Source organism: Phalacrocorax aristotelis, chromosome 13 (assembly GCF_949628215.1).
Source record: "Phalacrocorax aristotelis chromosome 13, bGulAri2.1, whole genome shotgun sequence".
NCBI lineage: Eukaryota > Metazoa > Chordata > Aves > Suliformes > Phalacrocoracidae > Phalacrocorax > Phalacrocorax aristotelis.
In genome coordinates, this window is record NC_134288.1 from 1218825 (window position 1) to 1243716 (window position 24892).

General features: G+C 39.6%; 1 protein-coding gene across 2 annotated transcripts in view; it reads left to right on the plus strand.

Annotated features, from left to right (window-relative positions):
* The window catches only part of PHF20 (PHD finger protein 20), a 77499-nt gene extending 52703 nt beyond the window's left edge, over positions 1-24796 (plus strand). For both annotated transcript variants that reach the window (XM_075109008.1, XM_075109009.1), the window contains 7 exons: positions 1702-1863; positions 4096-4265; positions 9822-9921; positions 13178-13373; positions 16202-16601; positions 18014-18197; positions 21989-24796. In XM_075109008.1, coding sequence (XP_074965109.1) covers positions 1702-1863; positions 4096-4265; positions 9822-9921; positions 13178-13373; positions 16202-16601; positions 18014-18197; positions 21989-22131 — 1355 coding nt within the window. In that variant the 3' untranslated portion in view covers positions 22132-24796. The remainder of the gene's footprint in view (positions 1-1701; positions 1864-4095; positions 4266-9821; positions 9922-13177; positions 13374-16201; positions 16602-18013; positions 18198-21988) is intronic.
* Positions 24797-24892: the final 96 nt, after the last annotated feature.

A 24892-nucleotide genomic window follows, 5' to 3' on the forward strand; every position in this document is an offset into this window, starting at 1 on the left:
TTGTAATGGCACAGAATATATCTAACTCCAAAATACATATGTCAATCTTTAAGTCTGGCTTTTCATTAGCAAGTGTACTTGTATGCAAGTTTTACCCAGTTAAAGAGGGTGGAGATTCCTGATATTTGTTACCAAGTACCCCATGTACCAGATATTCTCGGTTATATGAGTTGGTTTTGGGGATCCTGTGCGAATGATGGCATTTGGAAATGTTGATGGGTCCTCTTTTTTCTGCCATTAACTTGTTATTTCTTACGTCTTCACTTAGTATGGGATTTTAGAGGCTGTGACAATGAACACTATTAAACCTGTCGCATCCTGAATTTTTCTTCCTAAAGGATAAATCTCTCCTCTCCTGGAGAGGTGAAGTAAAAACCTGATTTCAAGTTTCTACGCATGCTGTGTCCCTCTGTTGTGTCCCATAATACGCTGTTTCACCTAGATTAATAGGGTTGTAGTAGGAACACATCTTCTCTGATTTAATCTGTAAAGGCTTAGGAATGCTTTTCTTAGGACGCTGTACACTTTGAACTTCATATGTAGGCCCAGGTGGTATTGGTGATTGGATTCTTTACTTCTGAAAATAGCAGTTGATTCTGAAAGATTTCTCTAGCGAAATGTTTGCAGATCAAGCATGGCAACTTTCTCTGCCATTGATGGATGTCTAGGATCATTAATGCAGCACCCTTCAATCTGGTATCCATAATTTGTTAAATTAGAGCTCCTCATGGAGGAGTTTGTGATGGCAAAGAAAATACCTCATCCTTTTGTTTGCTGCCACAGATAGGGCAAGCTGTCACAAGAGAGTAGAGGGAAAGAACCGCAGGCAGACTGACTCAGAATTGTACTGAAACAAATCATTTTAGTGAGTTGCTGATTATATAGTGCCCTCAAGTATAACATGCAAAGTATATCTGTGAGCTTATGCAGTAGTTGCACAAATAGTACCCACAAACTGCTTGTCCATCTACTCTTGGGTTTTAAAATGCTGCTTGCCTTTTTTTTGATGTTGCCTTTATAGTTCTTAAGTCCAGGAACCTTGAAGGTTTTCTCCAGATACCGGATTGGAGGGTACTGCTTATAACTGGAGACAGCCTTGGTTTATATACAGTCCAGGATGTGACGAATGGGTACTTCACAGAGGAGCTGTTCTAGGTGTTTTTTCCATATGTTCCTGATCAGTGGTTTTCTTTTCCACCCGTGCATCCTGTTCCATACATACACTAGGAAAATAAGAGAAGAGATCCTTTCTGTCTCTTTGTCTCTCTGATCTTTCTGTGCTTTGTAGTCTGTGAGATTAGGGAATGTGTGTAGCCCATGTGAATAATAGTGGGATGTGAGGGAGAGGTCTCCAGCTAACAGTGCTTATGTAGAAGTGCCTGTAATACAACAGTGTTTGTGGTCACCCTCAAGAATAGTTAGGTTTAAGTAACCCGTGTTTTCAGCCTTTCTCACTTAAGTCAGCAGTGGAGTATGACTGAGCTGCGTAAGATTTTTCTGGTTCAGACGATAACTTTCTTGCTTCTAGAAAGCTTTCACATCCTTCAGCAGCATGGCGAAGTCATGGAGTCCTAGTGTACTGAAGTGGAAGCTGTCTCAGTGAATTACACATGCCTGCTGTGGCCATGCATGGGTCTGATATTTCTTCTGTCAACTTTTCTTGACCACAAATTTCTAATAATACTTCATACAATTTTACAGAATACTCTGGCAGTGAAGAAAACACAGATATTTCGCAGGAGCTTTCTCCTGAAAAATCAGTTGTCGCAAAATGTATTTCTTCAAATAAGTCATCTGCCCACCCAAGCACGCTGCTACACTGCTCTGATTCTGGACAGCACAGAGGAAAATCAAAAACAAACGGTAAGGTGACTCTCCCCTATGGTTTGCTGGTTCTTTCTTTCATTACCAGTAAATGTGTGACCTGCACTAATATACATGAAAGCTGGTACGTATGATGTAAATTTGGCTGTTCTTACACAGGACTCTGTGTTTTCTCTCCCCTGCCTGGAGAAGTTGAACCCAGTTCATTTGCCAGAGCTCAGTGTTGCTGCTTTTTGCTTTGACTTTACCCTCACAGCAACTTTAAGACTGGTGGCCTTATTTCAGAACTCGAACTCATTTTGCACCTTTTTGTAGTACCTTATTAACTCGGTAATAACAATGTTCAGACTTCAGTAGTTAAATCTTTCGTATTTCCTAAGGTCTGCTCAAAATAATAACTCATTCAGGGTTAAAAATAGATGCTATGCAAATTTTATACAGTATGTGTGCTGTGTTTGAGAGACCACTGGATGTGGTTATGTGTAGTTGTGTAGATACAGTATGATACACGGTTATAATGACTTTCTGAGCTTCATGATTATAAGATGCTCTTGAGTAACTATTCATTAGTATCTTCATAGTACTTTATAAACAGAGCTTATAAAAAGGTGGCTGCTGTGTTCCAGCTTTCATAATTTTTAATATGTTGGTCCATCTTGCTATTTCTTGTCATAAGCTGGTACAATAAAAAAGGAAGACAAACATTTTGTTCTTTCTTCTTAAAGCTCACAAATGTGAAGGAAATGAGTCAGGTATGACAGCTTGATGCTGTTGGTGATAATTTGATTTTTTTTTGGACACAACTGTTTTATTGTGGGGTATTAGGTAAAATGTAAAAATTAACTTCTGTTAATTCCATTATATGGGGAAAAGAGGAAACATTAAAAACTACCAGAGCCAGATGCTGATAATGTCTTAAAACATGTTCTGCAAGTCTGATCAGCCGCATTTTTAGAGCATATCGACCATACAACTTACTTGCAGTTTAGTAACTTGGCCATCAGTTGCTCAGACTTCTTTTAATCAGTTCATAGACACAGAAAGAGGTAAAAGGTATTGGAAATGGTTGTATTTCGTCCTTTTCACAATTGCTTCGCCGCTTTTTGCATCTGCAGAACTTGTACCGACAATAAAAGCAGTGCCTGTCCAAGTGAGATCTGGTGTAAATAACAGTAAAACTATTGTGTAGAGTGAAAGTGCAGAATGCTTAACCTGTGGCTTCCACAGTACTTTAGGAAAGGGTGTCATATCTCAGAGGTGGAATAAAACTTTTAAACATGAAAATTAACTAATGCATTGGGTTCCCAGCCCCTTAAACTTGAGAACAGATGTTTCTCCAAAATATCTAGTTTATACCACAGAGTGGTTCTTCTGTTTCTACAGTCTTGTTTTAGTGGCTAAGTGATCACAATAGTTCTACCCAATATAGGTGACAGACCACAGTCTAATTAAGAGTGAATACACTTTTTACCTTCCACTCTCCCCCAGCTCATCAGAGTATTTCCCAAATAATCAAAATCCTTATCTTCTCCCTCTGACCCTCCCATTCTATCACAAGGAAGGTGTCGATATTGCATTAATATTGAGGTAAGCATCTCAATTTAGCTTGTTGTTCAATAAAGATTTTCTTGGCAGTTCTGTTTAGTCCACGGAGATGCATTAATGCTTTAAGTAGTGTGGGAGCATTCTTAAAGAATACCTCGGGCAGTGCACTGTCCCTGAATTGATAAATGTGTCCTCAACAGGAGTCTAAATGAAAATAACCATTTCTGAAGCAGTATTAAATTCTGTGTTGGACTCTGAATGTTTCTGTAATGGAGACATTACTTTCTGAGATCAAATGGTTCGTAAGACAGAATCCTCTTACCTCTTTTTTGGGAGCTCTACGCTTTAAGTGCATGATGCAATACACACTGCAGAAACTGGTATGAATCATATTTGAATTTATAAATCTGGTTTTGTTCACTATACTTGTCTAAAGAGAATTTGTGCCTTTGGTTTGAGGCACTGTATGTTGAGAGTACAATTTTAATGACAGAAGCTGTTAAGTTGGAATGTTTTCAATGAGCTATTAATGAGAATAAAACTTCATTATGTAGTAACCTTCAATAAACTTACTGTCTACAATGCAGTAACATTGTGATGTTCCTTAAACTACATTGTGAACTTGTGCTTTTAGAAACGTATGTCCGCATACTTGGGATGAAATCTTGAATGTTATTTGACCTTTTTGTAATTACTCAGGATTTTATCTGACTACTTTTTGTACAGAGGATGATACTCTGAGTGAGTCATCTATGGATAGCTTGCTTTGGAGTGATGATGACTGCAGCCAGGATGTTGATGTAACCACGAACCCTGATGAAGAAGTTGAAGAAAGTGATTTTGAGATTGTTCGGTGTGTTTGTGAAGTAAAAGAAGAAAATGACTTCATGATTCAGGTATGAAGTGGAGGGTGAATGTACATTTCGGTGAATACAGTGGAAGAGGCTATTGTAGAAATATGCACAGGTACGTTCTGTATATGAAATCAGCTATTGTCCTCTGAAGTCATAAAATTTTTTAAGATAACCTGTCAGACTGAGCAGCTGCTGTGATAGGTGGAAAACTGCTTTTTGATGCAGTTTGTGAAAAATCTTCAGTTCATTTATTTATTTTTTTTTTAAATCAAAGGAAAATGGGAGAAGAGGGACAATTCTACGTAAGCCATTAACGGTTGGTTTGTCGCTTGTGGATTTGCATTTTCCTAAAAGTTAGAACGCTTCCCAGGTTTAGAGAATACACATTCAAAATCAGTGGCTTTTTATCTAGCTTTTTTGCTTCCCTCTAATACTGAGCATGTTCAGAACATTGCCATATGGTGGCGATACCCTACCACTTCTCTGTCCTGGCAAGAAGCTTGACTTAAACATACAATCTTCTAGATAGGATAAACAACAACAACAACAACAAAAATTATTACTTGAGTCTTCTGTTTCGAAGCAGAGCTGCATTCATCCATTTGAAGTTCCTTCTGTAGTTTGTAAATTCAGAGTTCCTAATCTGCGTAAGGCCATCCATCTGTTCTCCATATACTTTAAACCAACTTCATACCCTTTAAACCAACTTTACAGAAAACTGTTCCTGGTGAGAGCAATGCCTATTACCTGTCCCACTTAAAACTGTTGATAAAAGCCTCTTTGGAACTGCTCTGGCTGTTTACTTTTACTTTTGGGGATGTTTGTAAATTATCAGGAAACCATTCCCCACATACCTGCTCTGAGCTATTCCACCCGGTTCCTATTAATTTCAAATAATGAAGTCAAACATGTCAAATAAAAACGTCTTCAGCATTTTTTGTTCTAGTTCATTGTGCCCCTGCTTCTTACGTGAGCTGCATGGTCCCCTTTGGTAATTCCCCATAGTCTTAGAAGAAGCATATGCAGGGATTTAGGTGTGTAATGCTCTTGAACCTAGATCACAAGCTTTTCACTGTTGCCCTTTGACGAAATTAGTTTTTTCTTTTTCTTTTCTTAGGAAGCTCCCACCCTTCTTATCTAGATAACTTTTTGCTTCTTGTGGGACCTCAGTTCAAAGTGACAGTAGTATAGCTTGGCAGCTGTGCTCATTGCAAATTTTATGGTATTTATTACATTCTTTTTAAGAAGGTTGTTTTATTTGCGAAAGGATATGGCATGACACTGACTTCAGAAATATTCTTCTGCCACATGAAGCTCACCCCCATCTGCAACTTTTGAATTCACTTTCCCAGGTACTCTGTTGCTAATTTTTGAGGTCTGAATCCCACTTTATGGGACCCCTTTCTGGGAAAGTTGCTGGCATGTTACTGTGAACTGCATTTCTTTTTTCCTCTTTGGAAATGGAGGAAAGACAGAAGCTGGTCCATACCTACCTCACAGCTGCTGATGATTTTTGGGTGGACTTTACTGCTTGAACAGAGGCAGAAACCTGTCAAGGAGAAGGGGTGTTCTGTTTAAATTGTAGTGTGAAGAATTCTTGGCTTCTGCAACAGGACAGTAGAAACATCTTTTTCACTCTGAACATCAACAGCCTAATTTTAAAAATTTTTAGCTAACGCAGATAAGCTTGATTTTTCTCCTCAACAGTCAAGAGTAACACCTAACTTCACTGGGTAGTTTTCTTTTGGCTTTCCATACTATTTTATGGAGATTTGCTCTGGAAGGTGTGACAGTTTTCCTCTTAGTGCTGAGTTCATTTTGATGGGCACCTTTCTATTAGTGTTGGATCCTGACAACACAGGGCAAAAGATACGTTGTCCATTAGCGGGAAGGGGTGAAGTGATGGGCAGTGGTCCAAAGTAGATAAACAGCATCTTAGTGTATAGGGGAGAAAAAGGAGTCTGACAGTTTGGAATAAAGGGGGCTAGCTGCTCTCAGGAGATGGCTCAATGAAAAACGCCAAGATACAGTCTAGAGTGTAGCTTTCTGGCAAATGTAGGCTCAACACTAGTCAATGATTGCAGAATGCGGAGAACTGTCGGCTAGCTCAGGACATAGACTATGGGTAGCTTTCACATAAGGTTTTGTGGGCTGCTTCTGAGATCAGTTTTCTAAGCTGAACTAGTTTGGGTCTTTTTGAGTGTATTGTAAAGTTTCAAACACGTCAGCTGTGTTTATAAAATGATTGTCTGGGATAGCATGCTATTCTCTCTGGAAGATGATACGGTGAGTACTGGCATCCGTTACAGGTACTGAAGCAATAGGTGTTGGAGAGCAAGGAGCTGGTAACGAGATTTTGGGCAGATAGGTTAGGCAGATGGTTTGCTTAAGGTACCAAATGATGTGTTCCCTACACCTTTCTCTCAGCTTTTAGTTTTGGGGAAAATATTTTGAACAGTCTGGTCTTCTGTTGTTATATAGAAATGCCTGAGTTAACTCTTTGCTTTGTATTAATGCACTGTACTTAAAGATACTGTTATACAACCATGGAATTATGATGAGGAGAACCTATTCTCAGCTTTTCAGAGTTGTAGTGCGGAGATTGACACTTCTCTTTGACTCTACAGTGTGAGAATCCTATGCGATTGTCATAACTTTATAAGAAGGAAAGACTTCTTCCCTCTTTCCTACTCAGGCTTTAATTTTACACTTGGAAACTGGCATTTGGAAGTGTCTACCCTAAAGAACTTGGATTTAGACTTGCCCTCTCTTCTGGAAGATACGTCATTTTGCTCAGTGTATGGGATTTTAGAAGAATATTGTAATTCTTCGCACTTGTTGCCATTTGGGTGTTTATTCTGTCCCTGCTTATTACACTGAGGCCTGACTGAAATATGCTGACGCTTGGGGTACTTGCTTGAGCACGTGCCTATGTGCCAATCTGCCTTGACTTGGTATCAAAATTAGGAGCCAGGGCAGTTTCTCCATACATGTGACTGTAGGTTCACCCCTCCCAGGATACACGCATGGTGCCCTATTACAGGAGGGAGAATATTAAGTATTTTCTCTTTGAACTGCGGTCATTTCCATGAGTCTGCCCGATTTAGAAATAATGAGGGAAAAAATGTTAATTTTAAAAACAGTCAGCATGTTTATTTTTCCTAAAAGGTCAGGGACTGTTAAGGTTTAATGAAACGCTTACACAGTTAAACCAAGAGTTTGTTCCATTTAGGTCTTTAAACTAATAATAACCCCCCCAAAAAGTCAGCTTAGAGATCTTGCAAAAACACTTCCTTTATCTTGAACTTTCCTTAAATTGTTTCAAGCACTTTGTGCATAAAAAATGCCATTCATTACACCAGATACAGAAAATGGGTGTGCGTTTGAAGTAAGTACCAGCCTCAGTTAGTAGAAGTTAAAACTGGAAAAAAGTGTAAGAAATAGTATATCATTGGTCAATGCTGTTTCATTTTAGTCTCTATAACTTTGCATAGAGGTTACTAGATTTCATTTATGGAGCCTGTGTAATGGAGTAGCTTGACATTGCCACGTGTTACTTCTGAAGGCATAGGACTGCCTTTGTAGGGTAAGGTCTGGGCCCAAAAAGGTCCAGAGAGAGTGTCATTATCCCTTCCTTTTGCTTTTTATACCTAAGTGTTGGTGAATTTGTGTGTGGTGTAGAGAATTCTGGGGCTGGATTTGGTGGCCTTGCAGGTGATGGTTGTAAATGGATTTGGGATATTTTTGTTTTGGTATATGAAAAATGGCTTTAAATACGTGCCCATTTGGGTTTGGTTGTTTGTTTTGCAATTGAATTATGATTTAAATATTATTGCACAACTCTTGTGTGTTTTTTCATCTTCAAAATCTCTTACTTGGCTTGCTTTGAATCTCCCTGCTACTGCCTGGGCAGGGAGGGGGTAGCTTCTGTGTAGCATGTCCAGAGTGATAGCCCGTAGCCTGGCCAGCCAAGCTGTGAAGTAGAGCATGAAGATAAATAGGAGGACCTGTGCCCTGATGGGATGGATGTTTAAAAAGCAGTTGGTTAAAATAAAAGAAGTTGAGATGCCTCTTCAGAGTTCTGGGAAAACCTGCCTGACAGAATCATAGAGTAGCTCTGTGCCATATGGCATGATTTATAGGATGCAAGTGTAACTAGGTCCAGGAGCTCCCTTCTTATTTTTAGCACACGGTCTATTTTTCTTAATCTGTTTTCTTCCTTTTAGGACACCTTTTTCTGGGTCCTACTAATCATCTTTGTGAAAGGAGGATGGTCTCTCAACCTCTTTTGAAAACATATCCTTATTGCTTTAGGACCGTTCACCCATTTTGTAAGGCAAAATGTCGTTAGTCCAATCTTTCAGAAATCTGTTTCTCCCTAAGCTTCTACATTCTCTGTTCCGAGGGCTTCTATTTCCTCCACACCTAGACCACTAATTTAATACAATGACATATTCAAAAAGTGGTGTTCCCTTTCTGTCTCTCCTAGCTTGAGGAAAGGCAGCAGGTAAGAGAAGCATTAATAAAAGCAGTATTAGTCATGTTCAACATAGATGAGATGTTTATCAAGTTGGCATCTTTGTAGGTCAGTGAAGAGCAGCATGTAAGATCGCCTGTGGTGGTTGTTTGTGTTAGTTTTGCCTCATTTTGAAAACCTTTGCCAATTTTGACAAGATCACTGCATTAAGCTTTTGGCTTGTGCTCCGAGAAATAAAGGTTATGATCTATTGTCTCACTGCTTGTGAAAATAGTAATTCTGAACTGATGGCACAGTTTCAAATCAAAATTGACTTAATATTCTTACGTGGGGTTTTGTCCTGTGTTTCAGTGGTCTTTAGGCTACAGTGGAGTTCTGTCTGCTTGTTAAGGGGCATGACGTGACAACTGACTGAAATAGAGTATGTGGATATAGTTTTTCCTGCTCTAAAACTGTATGGCTTTAAGTACAGTGATTGCATTTTAAATAGCGTAACTGTGCTAAAAAAGTAGGGGCAAATTATATTCAGTCTTTGCCAAAATGATTGCTCACACTTGGAAAGATGTCAGAAGTTCTTAAAGCTAGTACAACTGCATCTGCACGTCAGTTTAATATTAGTAGAGCTACCTTTGAAATAGGGAAACTGTTAGAGATACAAGTATCAGTAAAGCATAATATTGGCTAGTAGTACGTGACAAAATATCCCTTGGATTTTATAATTAAATGTGTTTTACTGTTTGAAGGGGAAACCTTTTAATTCAGAAAACTTAGGTATATTTTGTTAAGCAAAGCTTGATTGCATACTGTTTTCTGCCCTGATCACGTGTGCATCTTGTGAAAATTTTTTATTTCCAAAGAAAATGTTTTTGCACCTTTCAGGATATCTGCTTCCACTTTGTAGTTGTTGTCACTCTCCAGAAATCCATGTGGAAAATGTGTGGGTGGGTTCAAATTTTATTGTTGCCTGATTCTTTAATGTATTTGCTTGTAGCTGGAAGAGGAGGGTAGGTATTAATACACCTTTTTGTCTTAAAATATGTAGATGATCTGTCCCTTAATTGAGGTAATTGAGCTCCTGTAGGCTTCATTTCTGTTGATGTGCACTTCTTGACTTCAAACAGTGTGAAGAGTGTCTGTGCTGGCAGCATGGAGTCTGTATGGGTTTACTGGAAGATAATGTACCTGAGAAATATACCTGCTATATTTGCCAAGATCCTCCAGGTACAGAAATTTAAGGTTACAGAGCCTTCTTATATATGTAGTAACTTTAAATGGGGGGTGTGTGTGTGTGTATATATATATATATATATATATTTTGCAAAGATTTTTTTTTTTCTCCCCTAGCTGTGTCTGTCATTGGTAATTGAGTTCAGTTATAGATACAGAAAGTTCCATTTATGTGAATGTACAAGAGACAATATTGTGGAATACAGCTGGACGGGAATGGAAATGAATGTTTTAACACTGGTGACCATCTGTCACACTTGCCTGTAATAAGGATTGTATGCTCTGGGTATGGAAAATGAATTAGAAAGCATTCAGGAAACCTAAGCAAAAACTCCCCATGGGCACGTCTTATGGGATGTGACTGCAGCTTTCCTCCAAGACCAGGATTCTGCATTTTCTACAGTAAGCCAGCAAGAGGCCTGCTGGTTCTCAACAGCCATGGTGCTGGTGCTTGTTAGGGAAAGGCACTAGCAATCCATGTATATAAATACAAATATAAATTATCTTGGGTAATGCAGTTGGAGCTGAATAAGCAAAATGTTCTCTACTCATAAGTATGTATTTTAAAATGTCTTAGTCCATCTTACACAGCAGGTAAAGTAACACTTATGTGGATCTCTTCTGACTTTCTACTCTATGAACCATAAAGCCTTGCTGAATGTGGAAATGGATGAGGTTCAGGCTTGAGTCCATGTTCATAAGTTATCAGAAAACAGGATCTCGGTTTGCCTTATCACAAGACCTTTCTGGTTTGTATGCAAATTCGGATTGTGACCTCTGCTTTTTTTTGTCTGTTTAAAACTACCAAGTCTTTGGTAGCATAACTCATTGATTGGTTATGCTTACATTCCATTGTCTAAGCAGTAAAGTAGTTTAACATTTATTTAACCTTTTTTTACAGTATCTTGCATCCAGGATTTAACACTATTTTCAAAATGTTTTGCTTTGATTTGTGTCAATTTGAGTTACAACTAAAGTGCATGTGCAGACTGAAATTGTGCCACTTAAACTATTTGTATTTAATAAGAAGCTTCATCAGAATGCTTTTTGGTAAAAACTGATTACAACTAACACTTCATTTGCTTCATCAGTTTAATCACTTCACTATTGCTTTGAAGATCCTGAAACTGTTTTTTAAATTTGGGCTTAATTTTTACCACTGTCTTGGAAAAGGAAAACACATCCAACTTTTTTACTACAAAAGTGGCTTCTCAATTTCAGTGAATCTTAAGTTGGCTTAAAGTGAGCTAAATAGGCTTTATGAATCTGCAAAGAAGTTGCATTTAACACTGGGCATGGCCATTCAGCAAACTCTAATTTAGGAGCTTTCCCCAGTTCAGTGCTGGGACTTGGAATAGCACCATTCATAATATTGGAAATAAAAGCAAGTTCAGTGTAATTATGACTAAAAACTGTACTGTCATTTTAGACAGTTTTTTTGAGTCAAGTGAGATAATAAAGTTATTTGTTAATACTTATCCTTGCATAAACATTATCAAGATGCTTATGATGTGACAGATTCATTCAAGCCATATAGAGAGCATACATTGTTGGGTATTGTCTTGTCTTCTCTTATGCCTATACACCTAGAGAGAGAGCACATTTTGTCCCCACAAACGCTGCTAAGTAAACAGTGCCATGGATGGGCTTCAGTCAGATAGCCTCAGTGTTGTTAAGATGACAATGGAGTTCTAAAATTCACAGTTTTATTCTTGTGGACTGAACTTCATTTTCTGTCACAAATGGTAGCTTCTCTTAAAAAAAAAAAATAAATAAAAATGCTTAGGTGTATGTCAGGAATGCCTCCAGAGTGGTTCTGGCCATACCTAGATCTCTTGCTCGATGCAGCATACTGCCTGAAAGGTTGAGCTGTTACAGCCTCGAAATTCTTCCCTGTGTTGGTTTCTGTGTGAGAGTTTTTGGAGGTCTTGCCTCAAAACACTGGATATTGCCCCAAACAGCCTAGTGGCTGAGTGTGCTTACAGGCACGCTTGGTTGCTTTGAATCCTTTACTGAGACAAAGCGTTAGTATTGAATTTAAGTTTGAAAGTGTCTTTTATGGCCACGGGCATTCATACAGGGCATGATAGAGAAACTATTTTGCTGCCATTCTATAACTGTAATCCAGAGCATATAAATGCCTGTGACCAAGTTCTGCTCATTTCTCAGCATGGCTTCCAAAGAGTTGCTTTGTTTCACTTTGCGAAATTTAATAGCGTGGGCAGCAATGCTGTGTAATATGCATGTAGTGCAATCCCTTGGTCTTAAATCTGCTGCCTAGTAACATTTTTAAAGCTTCTCCTTACCTGCTGAGACATCTAGTTAATATTAACCTGCTTATGCTGGAGACTTTTTTTTGAATATCATTCTGAGTCTGTGCTCCAGTATTGTCTCTGGTTTTGTAGGTTTGCTGACTGGGCTGTATATGGGCCAGTGAATGATGTGGGATTTCTCAGGGTGCTGAGCTGTCTTCTGAGAACATCTGTTGTAACAATACATTTTACAGGGTGTGTGGAGTCTTTTGTTGGGTTTTTGGCTTGAATTTTTTTGGTGTGTTTTTGTAATTTTATCAAGCATCTCAAGTTCCACTCTTTGCTGATAATATAATTTTGTTTGGCCTCTTAAATTACTTTTACTGATGCATTTATCACATTTAACATAACTTCATTTCAGCTGTTGTTGATATGCCAACCTGTTACGCTTGAATTAGTATTATTAATAGCTTGACTTAGACAAGTTCTCCATCAGAACCTCATCATTGATTCCTTTAAAATTTACTTTTGAATGACTGTACTGCTACGTGTATGATGCTTAAAAACAAGACCACCGGAAGAAGGAAGTTCACTGCCTTTTGCTGCATTTTCGTGCCTGCAGAGAGCTCTATTCAAACTGTACCTTTAGTTTTAACCATGGTTACTAGACATTACTACTGTCTAGTAACTACCCTGCTAAAAATACACTTTTCTCTGTGCATCAGCTGCATACCACCTGCTGTGGATGGCCTTTGACGGAATTTGGGGTCTGAATGCTTTTCAGTTGGGCAGAGGTTTTTGAGGTTATCATCTCACTTCCCACTTCACAAGTTCTTCATGTCTTCAGGGTTTTATCTGCTGTTTTGGATCTTTATTGATACTGTTGATTAAAAAAATAAGCTGTTACAAGACTTTGAGATAATCAGAATTACTACCAGTAATGTTAACATGCCATAGTTAATGCTTCATTTTAACACACTCATTACTTGTTGCTTTAGGTCAGAGGTCCAGCTTAAAGTACTGGTATGAGAAGGAGTGGTTAAGTAATGGTCACATGCATGGCTTAGCATTTTTGGAAGAAAATTATTCCCACCAGAATGCCAAGAAGATAGTAGCCACTCACCAACTTCTTGGCGATGTACAGAGAGTGATAGAAGTACTGCATGGACTGCAGCTGAAGATGAGCATATTACAGTAAGCAGTATTTAAGTATCAGTCGGCATGTTCTCAATGTGAATTAGATTTCAAATAGTAGAAAAATAACCAGAAATTCAGACTTACTTTTGTGCTTCTTTGTGGATACATAACAACGTAGTTTGAATTGCTGACGTGATCTTGGAAAAGGACTGGCTGTTCAAAAACTATTTAAGTGTGTTAAGGAGTGTAAATTGGCTATGTGCATAGAAGGGTTGGGAGAGTATGAAGGAAAGAGGGAGAAAACTAATAACAGCAGCTTCACCTAAGGCACCAAACTAGATTTAAGTAGCAAGAAGGAGATAGGCATATAACCTATGGCAGCATTCTTAAAACACTTGCCCTCTCTATTCCAGTAATTCTAAATCACAGCTTTTCCAGCAGAAGTCAAATCTTTTTGTTTGGCATAATGTGTTGCTCTGTTGTAGTAGGAAAGCAGTTGCACCTTCAGCAACCTGTAGCAATTAATTTCTATGCAAAGATTCCTACAGATATATATGGAAAACTAACATATTCTGTAATCACTGTAGAAATCAAGTTTTCTGCATCCGTTACTGTTTAAAGTCATCCTTGGGTTCTGATGACTGAAAAAGTCTTTTTCTAACTCAAATCCAGCAGTTCTAAATTTATTGAATTCCATACTTATATTAGTTGAGAAATTGCACAGCAGCAGCTATTTGGAAAGCAAAGCTTCTAGTGTATTTGGGGTTCTTTAGAACCTTCTCCCTTAAATTTAATCTGTGGTGATGCAGTAGGGCTACTGGCAGTACATGAAATGCTTAAACAATGGAAGAATGCTTATAGCAAAAGAGTAGCCATTTTAACATAAGGGTTTGCTTTCCCATTATAGTATCCTTTAGTCAGATCTGTAAGTAATCCCTTTCCTCTTTGGAGAGGATGCAACATAAATACTGTAAGACTACCCCTTAGGCCTTTTTTAAATAGCAAGACTTTAGATTGAGATGTTCCGATTGTGAGCAAATTGAGATTTGCATAGCACTAAGGCGTGGAGTGCTGGACAAGCATGTGATGCTTGTTACAGACCTTGTTCCTTTTCTGTCCCATCGTGAAGTTGGTGTGATGACCTGCTTTTATTAAAGATGAGGTGCGGTCCTGTTAGGACCATCTGTTAAAAGCTATAGCCCCTGTTATATTTATGGTTACATAAATCAGAAAGGACTTTAAAAATTGTTGAATTAGGAGAATGATTATATTGTTGATGCTGATCTACCATTTAGGGAAGAGGAGATGATTTCACAGCTGCCTGAAATTATTAGATGTTGCCCAGTACTTCAAGGAGGTGGCAAAGGGTCAGAGGTGACCGTGACAGCTTTGGTACAGTGGGAGCCAGGCTTCAGAAGGCAAAAAGTTGCTCAAGTATTAAGTGTTTGAATTTTCATCTTTGAATTTTCTGTCTGCTGTAAAGTTATCCCTTGTTCTTTGCTGAGCGAAACAGTGCCTTTAAGCATTAGAGTATCAGTGTAGCTGGAATGGAAAGCTTTGGTAAACGAACACTCATGCCTTCCGGACTGCTTACCTAGGATATCGCAGGCATGCAGTCCCTGGAGGTAGAGGTGCTGCTATAAACTGGTCTGAGCAAGTCCTTGGCAGTTGTACTAACTGTAGTTTCCTCTAATAGACACTAAAGAAACCCTAGCTACTGTAGAATGGATTAGAAAGCAGTTGCTTTGGAAGTAAAATGGTGCGGTTTTCTTAAGTGGTTTGCCTAACAGCTGGAAAAGCTGGACCAGCTTAATGGAGTAATTCCATCTGCCTTTGTTTGCAAGGAAGCACAGAGTGGGGTTTTGGGGCAGACCCCCTCCTTTCTGTGCAGCTGAATGCAGGTGCTTTAGGGTCGGGATTTGCCTCTGCTGCATTCTTGCAGCCTGTAGCAGATAAGCTGCCTACCCTTTGCAGATAAGCATATTGATTCTGCTTTGCTCTCCTTTTTACTGCTGTTTTAATGCCTGACAGACACGTGGGAGAACAGTATCAGTTACAATGCTCACTTGAAATTTTTTGTTTGTTTCTTACATCCATGTAAGAATCTGATACCTACAGTTGTCCCTGCTGCTGGAATAAATAACATACTAGTCAATTTGAAAACAATTAAAATAAGAATTTTTATAAGAAGCAGGTGGGGGGGCTATGGCATGTTGGTGTACCAGGCAGTAGAGTTTGCTTGCCATCTTGGGATTTAAAGGAAAGTTAAAGTTTTTAAGGAAATAATAAAGAAGTTCTACACCACCATGGCCCCAAGTCCCCAGCTGTTGTTCTTATTAGAGGGTTATAAAAGATGAATGGATTTAATGTTAAAGTTTATTTGGGGGGACGACAAGCTAAAGTTTGATATTGAGTGGTTTGAGGGGGTCTTTTTGTTTTACTGTTGTTTAAAATTGTTAAAATCTTAGCTTAGCTTAAGTGTACTTGACTTACCTGTTTAAAACACTACTAAAAGCATCCCAGTGAAAATGAGTTTCTTGCTAATAAATTGCAAATATTGAAGCAAAATGCTCCTTCAAGGGCAGCACTGGTGAAAAGTTGTATGAATCTATTAGTAACCTATTCCATTTTTTCTTAATGCCAGCACTTGGCTTATATACCATGTTGCAGAAATGAAAATAATGAACATTGTAGGAAGATACACAGTTGAAGTCAATTACATTATATTATTTCAGAATGGGTATATTTTTTTTACTGATCACAATGACTAAAACATGCAGTAGTTCAAATATTCTTACTTTATTTCTTTACGTAATAGGATAGTTTGCTCAGCCACTTTGAAGCTTAAATTTGGTGGGTATTTTACTTTTTTTATGTTTGAACAGAAATAGAGAACATCCTGACCTAAAGCTGTGGTGCCAACCATGGAAGCATATTACAGTGGATGAAAAAATTCATACAAAACACATCATTCACATTGAGGAAAACTGTTGCAAAGAGGAGACGGCAAGTTACAGAACTTGGAATGGGACAGTTGAGAAACCCTCAGCCATTCCTTCTGTGGAGGAATCTTACATCACGAGTGAACACTGTTACCAAAAGCCTCGGGCCTACTACCCTGCGATAGAGCAGAGATTGGTTGTGGAAACAAGAGGTTCAGCCATGGATGATGGAGTAAATAGAATACGGGAAAATGGGGATGATGCCCTGTCAGAGAGGTTTGGCTGGAATCTGGACCGAGAAATATGCAAGATGGAAAATGAATCCAAACACAATTACTCTAAGGTATTTGTATTAAAATAACCCTGTCAGCATAGGGCATGTGTTTGTCTGGCGAAGTGCAAAACTCAATGCTTTTTAATAGTAGTTTGTTTATTTGTGTTTAGTTTTTTCCTGTACTGTTTAAGTTTCCAATAAGAGTTAAAATGATAGACACAATCAACTCTTCCATTTCAAATAATACTAATAAAAAAAAAAAAAAAATCTAGGTTGAAGAGGAGTTCTGGACTTCAGGTTGTCTGCAGTCTGTGGGACATGCATTATGGTCCACTGGCAGTTTTTTGCTTCTTGCTTTTATGTGTGTTGAATGTAAAAATAAATCCTAGTAATGGGGTAGAGAGAGAACGTGGCAAGCATGTATGAAAATACCAAATACACTGGTGTTCCAGCTTGTAGTTATTTCTGTCCTGTTCCCATGTTTATTTTAACAGTTACATTAACTGAATTGATTCCAGGTTCTCCAGGCAGCATTTCATGGGTGGAGGGGAGAAGTAGCCTGAACTGACTTTTAAGAATGGTCACCATTAAATAGTCCTGTAGCTTCTTCCTACTGGAGCACTCTAGCTTTATCTTTTCAGCTGTTGGTTCTCGTTTTCAACTCCATCAGGTGTATTGGAGGCCTCCCTTTCTACAGCCTAATTAAACATTTTGCTTTGATTAGTGCCAACTCATACGAAATATTGCTTGACAAATGTTAGAAAGCTTCTGGGAAATACTGACCTCCCTTTTTTAGATTAAAAGGTTGTTTAGCTTTTATTTCATACATATGTAAACCATAATTTATGTTCTTTTTAACTTCTCTATCAAATCAATTGAGATTGCTTTATGTTTCCCAGAAAGGCATGTATTTCCATTCTTCAGTCTTTTAGGAACTTTTTTTAAAATCCTATTGGATTTCAGCAGAATGATGAAAAAAGTAGAATAAACACTGCTGACAGTGTAGTCAAGGTTTATAAGTGGTGGTAATTTTTCTTCTAGATGCTCTGATTAAAGTTTTAGTAGAATTGAGTTCAAATTCCTTCAGGAAAAATGTCTTCTCACTGCAAAATAATTTGCCCTTTAATTGATTACTATCATGTTAAAAATGGCTTTAATATTCCCTAGGATGCACAGGTGAAGTGCAGTATCGCCCAGCTGGAAGCTGACAGGGAACTAGCTATGCGTATAGACCTTACCTTTTGAAAATCAGATTCTTGACAAAGAACAGGTCCTAGCATAATACCTGTGAAAGCATGTCTGTATTTCAATCCTCTTGCCCAAACTGCCTTAATATTTGTGTATGATTTCTTCGCTGTGTGTATCCTCTACTAGCCTAAGACTAGTTGAGCAATTAGCTTGGGTTACCATAAGAGCCCAGACAGTCTGGCTTACCAATTCTATTTGACTGTAATAAATATTAATGTATGTATTTCTGCTAGGTAAGAGAGTCGGTCTCGAAGAAAGTCTTTCCAGAGGAAGCTATTGAAATGAAATTGCTGGAAAAAGACAAAGAAGGAGTTGTGAACTCGCAGCTGCAGTGGCAGCTTAATCTTTTAGCTCACGTGGAATCACTGCAAGATGAAGTCATACACAGAATGGATTTCATTGAGAAGGAGCTAGATGGTAGGTAACGTTTTCCTATTTCAAAAATTAACTGTATTTAACTGAACCGCCTGTTCAAAACATGTTAACTTTGATTTTACTTCTGCATACCTACAGAGATGAGTGTTGCTTTGTCAGATTTATTGCATTTACTAATAGAAAATAGACATGCTGCTGGTGTTGGGGTGCGGATTTTAAAACAAAGATCAAAGTAAAGCTGAGCAGAACTTTATAGAAAAAGTACTAGTTAGATCACCTCTAAATACTTGCATAAGAGGATGTAGTGGAACATCTTCCATGTCTTTTTGTTTTCAGGTTTCTGTCATTTCCACAGCACTTCTGTGTATCTGAACTTCCCTCTTTTTCAGGGCCCTGCTGGCTGTTCCAGCCTATTCTAGATGGCCTCTTTGGTGCACAAGGCTCTAATCTTTTCCTGTCTCATCCAAATTCTTTACTTAAATGTCTCTTGAAATTTGTTTTCCAGTAATGAAAAACTTGGAAACCCTTAATGTGTTACATTAGAACAGGGAAAGAGGGTCTTTGCTCAGGAGCTTGCAGGGCTTATTGACAGAGCTTTAAACTAGAGGTGAAGGGGGAGGGGAAACATACCAGGCTTGCCTGTGACAAGCTGTGGGGCAATACCCAATGGTTAGAGGGATGGGCTGCTAGTATGAGCCCTCACCTCATTGCCCAGAGGTGTGCTGAGGACACTGCAGCACAGTCGAAGTCTTGCAGAGATGAGCTGGGAGCTCCTGAGGTAGTAGGAGCCAACAAGGACACTCCTGTGAAATGCCTCAAGGGAATCAAGGGGTGTTCCTCTAAGAAAGAGACATGGCCCACAGCCCAGATTAAATGCTTCTACACTAATGCATGCAGCATGGGAAATAAACAGGAGGAGTTGGAAACCACCATGTTGCTAGAAAGCTATGACCTGGTTGCCATTACTGAAACTCGGTGGGACAAATGCCATGACTGGAACGTGGCTATCGCTGGCTACAGGCTGTTTGGAAGGGACAGGCAAGGAAGGAGGGGCAGAAGCGTTGCCATCTACATCAAGAAATCGATACAGTGTGAAGAGCTGTCCCTGAAGAATAACCATGAGCAGGTCGAAAGCTTATGGGTAAGAACCAGAGACAGAGGCAACAAAGGGAACCTTGTGGTTGGTGTCTACTACAGGCCACCTGATCAAGGGGAGCCTACTGACGAAGCCTTCTTCCTCCAACTCCAGGAGGCTTTGTCCTCGCAAGCTGTCGTCCTACTGGGGGACTTCAACCACCTCAACATCTGCTGGAAAAGTAGTACGGCAAGCTGTAGGCAATCGAGGAGATTCCTAGAATGCATAGATGAGAACTTCTTGAGCCAGGTAATGGACAGCCCTACCTGAGGGGGATGCAACACTAGACGTAATGGTCGCCACTGCAAAGTGAGCTCATTGGTGACATCAAGATTGGAGGCAGCCTGAGCTGCAGTGATCATGCATTGGTGGAGTTCACATTCCTGAGGGATATCAGAAAAGCGAGGAGTATAGGCAGGACCCTAAATTTTAGGAAAGGAGAATTCCAGCTCTTCAAGGAGTTACTCAGCTGGACCCTCCTGGGAAATGGTCCTGAGGGACAAGGGAACAGAAGAGAGCTGGCAGATCTTTATGGGCACGTTCCATACAGCGCAAGAGCTCTCGGTTCTCAGGTGTAAGAAGTCAGGCAAAGAAGGGAAGAGACCAGCATGGCTGAGTCAAAACCTGCTGGTGAAACTAAACAGCAAGATGGAACTGCACAGGCAGTGGAAGCAGGGACAGGTATCCTGGGACAAGTATAGGGATGCTGCCCAGTTGTGTAGAGATGGGCTCAGGAGGGCTGAATTTGGCAAGGAATGCAAAGAATAACAAGAAAGGCTTCTACAGGTACATCAGCCAAAAAAGGAAAGTCAAAGAAAGTGTACCCCCCGATGAGCAAGAATGGTGGACGAGTATCAACAGACGAGGAGAAGGCTGAGGTACCCAACAATTTTTTTGCCTCAGTCTTCACTGGTAACCTCACCCCTCCCAAGCTGAGGGACCGCAGGATGGAGACCGGGGGATAAAGCCCCTCCCAGTGTAAGGGAAGATCAGGTTCGTGACCACCTGGGGAACCTGGATATACACAGGTCTATGGGACCGGATGAGACGCATCCCAGAGTCCTGAGGGATCGGCTGATGCAGTTGACAAGCCATTCTCCACAATATTTGAAAAGTCATGGCAGTCAGGTGAAGTCCCTGGAGACTGGAAGAAGGGATACATTGTGCCCATCTTTAAAAAGGGTAGAAGGAGGGGTCCAGAGGGGGGGCCACAAAAATGATCCGAGGGCTGGAGCACCTCTCCAACGAGGACAGGCTGAGAGAGTTGGGGTTGTTAGCCTGGAGAAGAGAAGACCGCCGGGAGACCTTATTGCGGCCTTCCATACTTAAAGGGGGACTATAGGAAGGATGGGGGCAACCTCTTTAGCAAGGCCTGTTGTGACGGCACAAAGAGTAATGGTTTTAAACTGTAGGAGGGTAGATTTAGACTGGATATAAGGAAAAAGTTTTTACAATGAGGGTGGTGTAACACTGGCGCAAGTTGCCCAGAGAGGTGGTCGATGCCCCATCCCTGGAAACATTCAAGGTCAGGTTGGACAGCGCTCTGAGCAACCTGGTCTAGTTGAAGATGTCCCTGCTCACTGCAGGGAGGTTGGTCTAGATGATCTCTAAAGGTCCCTCCAACCTAAACCATTCTATGATTAAAAAATCCAGGGTAGTTCTTTTTTGTAACATCTTTAAGTTGGTTGTATAGTGGTTACAGCAGCAGGTTTTTTTGGAAGGCTATTGGGATTCTAACCTTTCCCAAATTAAGAGTCCTTTCTTTGTAGTTCAGTAAAGTACTGGAAAGTTGAACAACTGCAGGAATATTTCAGGTAATGAAGCTCAGTTGAAGCCTGTAATCATAATGCCTGTTTCATAAATTAAGTCAGGCTCTTTGAATGTGCTGCTAAGCTGGTGGGGTGCTCAGACCATTGCTACTCTGATCAGAGATTTTCTTATTTCAAGGCTGGATGTGTCAATAGTTGGGTAATGCCCGCTAGTTCTTCAGCAGATACTGCCCTTAGGTTAAACTAGCCTGTAATATGGTTAGTGCCAGCAGCCACTGCTGCTTCTCTTGGCAGATGTCTTCTGTCTTCAATGTTTCAGTCTCCTTCCACGATACTATCTGGTCCTCTGAGCTCATCATAGTTCAGTGTGACCACTTGTCTCGTGGTTGTATTACATTGTCTCCTGAGTTGCCTTTGGTCAGTGGTAAGTCTGGTTCTTGTTTCCTGCTGAGAAGCTTTTGAGCAGGACTGAATTTTGTTTGTGGCATAGTCTGCGCTTTTGGATTTCATCCCTGTTTTCTGTTAGCCAGTTCTTTCTGTTTTGCCCAATTGTATTCTGTATTGACGATAAACTTCTTTCATTAGCATAGTCCTGTCCTTCTAGCATCTTCAGTGAAAATACTGTGTAGTTGCATGTAATGAAAATGTCCTTGCTCTGGAATTGATACAGATCAGAGACAGTTTAGCACCAGATATCACAATATCCACTCCTGAGTTTTCCTTCCCTGCTTTTTCCTAGGAACGTCTGCTTTTTTTGTAGATTGGTGTGAGGAGCCTGGTTTTCTGATTTCTCAAATGCCACGTGTTAAAAATATTGCCCACCACTCTCTCAAGATTCACAAAAGATTTAAAGAATTCCAGTTTTGTGACTTAGGGTGGTCTATTTGCTGAGAGCTGGAGTAGTGACAGCTTTTTTGTTTTCTTTGCAGTTTTGGAGAGTTGGCTGGATTATACAGGAGAGCTGGAACCACCAGAACCACTGGCTCGACTCCCACAACTCAAACATTGTATAAAGCAGCTTATAACGGACCTAGGCAAAGTGCAACAGATAGCACTTTGCTGCTCAACGTGAGACTAGAAAACATTGGAGACTGTTACTGAGTGCGAAGTTGGAGCATCTGATGTGAACAGCTCTGTATATTTAAATGTAATTAGCATGCTGGTTGCATGTGATGCAGATTGACTTCAGGGATTTGTGAAGAAGTGCTGTTCAAAGAACAGCAAAAAGGTTATTTTATTTCATCATCATTTCAGGTTTATTGGGCAATTAAAACAACATGGAAGAGGTCATACTGTTGTCTTCAGAGATTGGGTGGTGGTTGATAAATTGTACCTAAATTTTCACTCCTTACAAGTTGCTTATTGAAATGGCAGACTTTTCCAGAATTAGACTGACTAAAAATTGTGCCACTGAAGAACAGAGTTCTAAGAGCCAAAAATGTTTAGTTGACAGAGGTTGTAAATAACTTTGCATAGTTTAAGTGACTTGTGTCATGGTTTATTCCTTCTGGTTTATGCATAATAGCACACAGTATTTAATAATTAGGAAATGTTATAACAGTTTTCAGACTTAGTGAGTATGAATGTCCAGCTCTTAACTATAAACTGTTACGTGGAGGTTTGCAAGTAACAGTGGCCTAAACCCCACTTCTGTTGGGTTTAAATAATGTAGCAGAAGGTCATGGGTGGATTGCACTTATTTTCAGAATAAATGATTGTTTTCCATATTTATCCTGTCACTATCACACGACTTGGTACTGGGGAAATGCGTGGACATTGTGTCTATGTGCGTTCTTGAGCTTTTAAATACGGCCATGCTGTGCCTCCTGACGCTGTGCTGGTGGGATGCCCTTGTTGCAGCAGTGTTGAAATACCGCCATAAGAAGACTGGAGATGCACTTGGAGTTCCAGACTTCAACAAGGTCTGTAATGGACGTTACATAGTTTTCTACCCATTTGTTAATAATTTCCATTCCAGTTATATTTTGAAATGTACACTTTTTTCAGTACTCTGAACGTGTTCATTGTAAAGACTTACTCTATGAATGTGTGGTTTTGGGAATCAGTTTATTTTATATTTCTGTAAATAAAGCCTCAAGATCTATGCATGAGGTGCTGTCCTCGCAGACAGTGAGTGGGTTATTATCTTAAATGGTATATGTTCACAAAGTCCCTTTTTTTATACCATAAGTTTTAATTTTCTGGTTCGTATTACTTGGTGAGAGCGAAGTGGAAATGCTGCTTATGTTCAAGGCGCATGATACAGTACCTTTGAAACGTTGGTGTATTATAAGCGTTAGAGACGTCAGAAATCTTTCAGCTGCGGATCATATCTCTGTACATAATGGCTGGAACTTCAGTTTTCCTTCCCAGCCGTTGCTGAGTTAAGTTCACTGTGGAAAATGGTAAGCTGTTTTTGCAGCGAGAGGGTGTCCTTAAAAAGCTGGATTTGTTACCTTGATTTTGTTAAGGTAAATTAAGGTGTGATGGTACCACCAAAGGGTAAAATTTAAGCACAATTGTAATTGAAAGGCCCATAACTGTACAAATTACTGATTTTGGATGTGAATCTGCAATGGTTATATTATTCTTTGCAGTATACAAACTTGAAATATCCAGTATTATTGTAGGAGTTAACGGTATTTTATTTCCTTCAGAAAACAAAATAATTAGGCTACTGTAGGTAGTAACTAAGGCTTCTGTGCCAAGACTAATTTCAGGGAATGATTGTCTCAGTTTTGTAGAACTAGTTGGTATATAGTGGACACAACATATGTACAGCAGAAAAATAAACCTATTTTTCTGTAACACAATGGGATTAAAGCTTACATGATATTTAAGAATCACTTCGCTCTCTGAAGATGAGACCAATGCTTATAACTCGTCTCATTCCTGATAACAACACCTGAATTCATGTAAACTGTGTAGCTCTCAAACAGGCAGCAGTAACCAGAGAACTAGAACAGCATCAGAAGGAGCACAACTGTAAAGGTGTTTGGGTTTTTCCAGGTGAGATCGACTAGAAAGGTGTTCCCTGGTTGAAGTCCGTAAGGCAGGCACTCGGACCGGGCATCTCTCGAGAAGCACGTAGCTGTGCTGGGAACGTAGCTGTGCTTGCGGTTTGAGGGTGTGAAAGCAGTTAAATTCCTGAGCAGACTTTTCACTCCAGAGTGGAACTTCTCCTTCCCAAGCAGTTGCTTTTCGTGCGTTAGTTGTGCGTTTTTACTTTGCCAGTTTATTTTTGCTCAGGGCAGTACTTAAGATTTGGAAGAAAAGGCGGTTCTGGTGGGTGAGTGGAATGGCAAATACTGGAGACTTGTTTTCCTTTAGTAGAGCTAGGGAAGCCCTTGCAGAGAAAGACTGAAAATATTTATTTAAAGTAGAGTAGCTTTTCTCATGTTCAGGAAAGATTCTTTCTTGTGCTCTGTCCAGATTCATTTTTATCCCTGTTTTTGCAAGTTTCCACATCGTTATTTCTTAGTCTGGACCAACTGCTCGGTCTGGCAGGTCACTTTTTTTATTACTTCTTTAAATCACTGGTAAGTGAATGCAACGTGGAGCCTTGATGAAATGAGCAAACATTGCACTGTGGATACATAAGTATATTTGTCTTTGTTTATGCACTATTAGAACCGAGGGCGCTGTATATAGAATTTTGCTTTGGAGCAACATTTGCAAAACTTGAAAACTTCTGTAACTTGGTGTTTGGAATAAATAAATAGGTTTTTGTTGATTAAGTCTTAGTGAAGTCTTTGTTTCAATTCATAATTCTTTAATAAAATAATTTTGGGCTTTTTTTTTCTTCACTTGGTATTGAAATGTAGGTGCTGTAG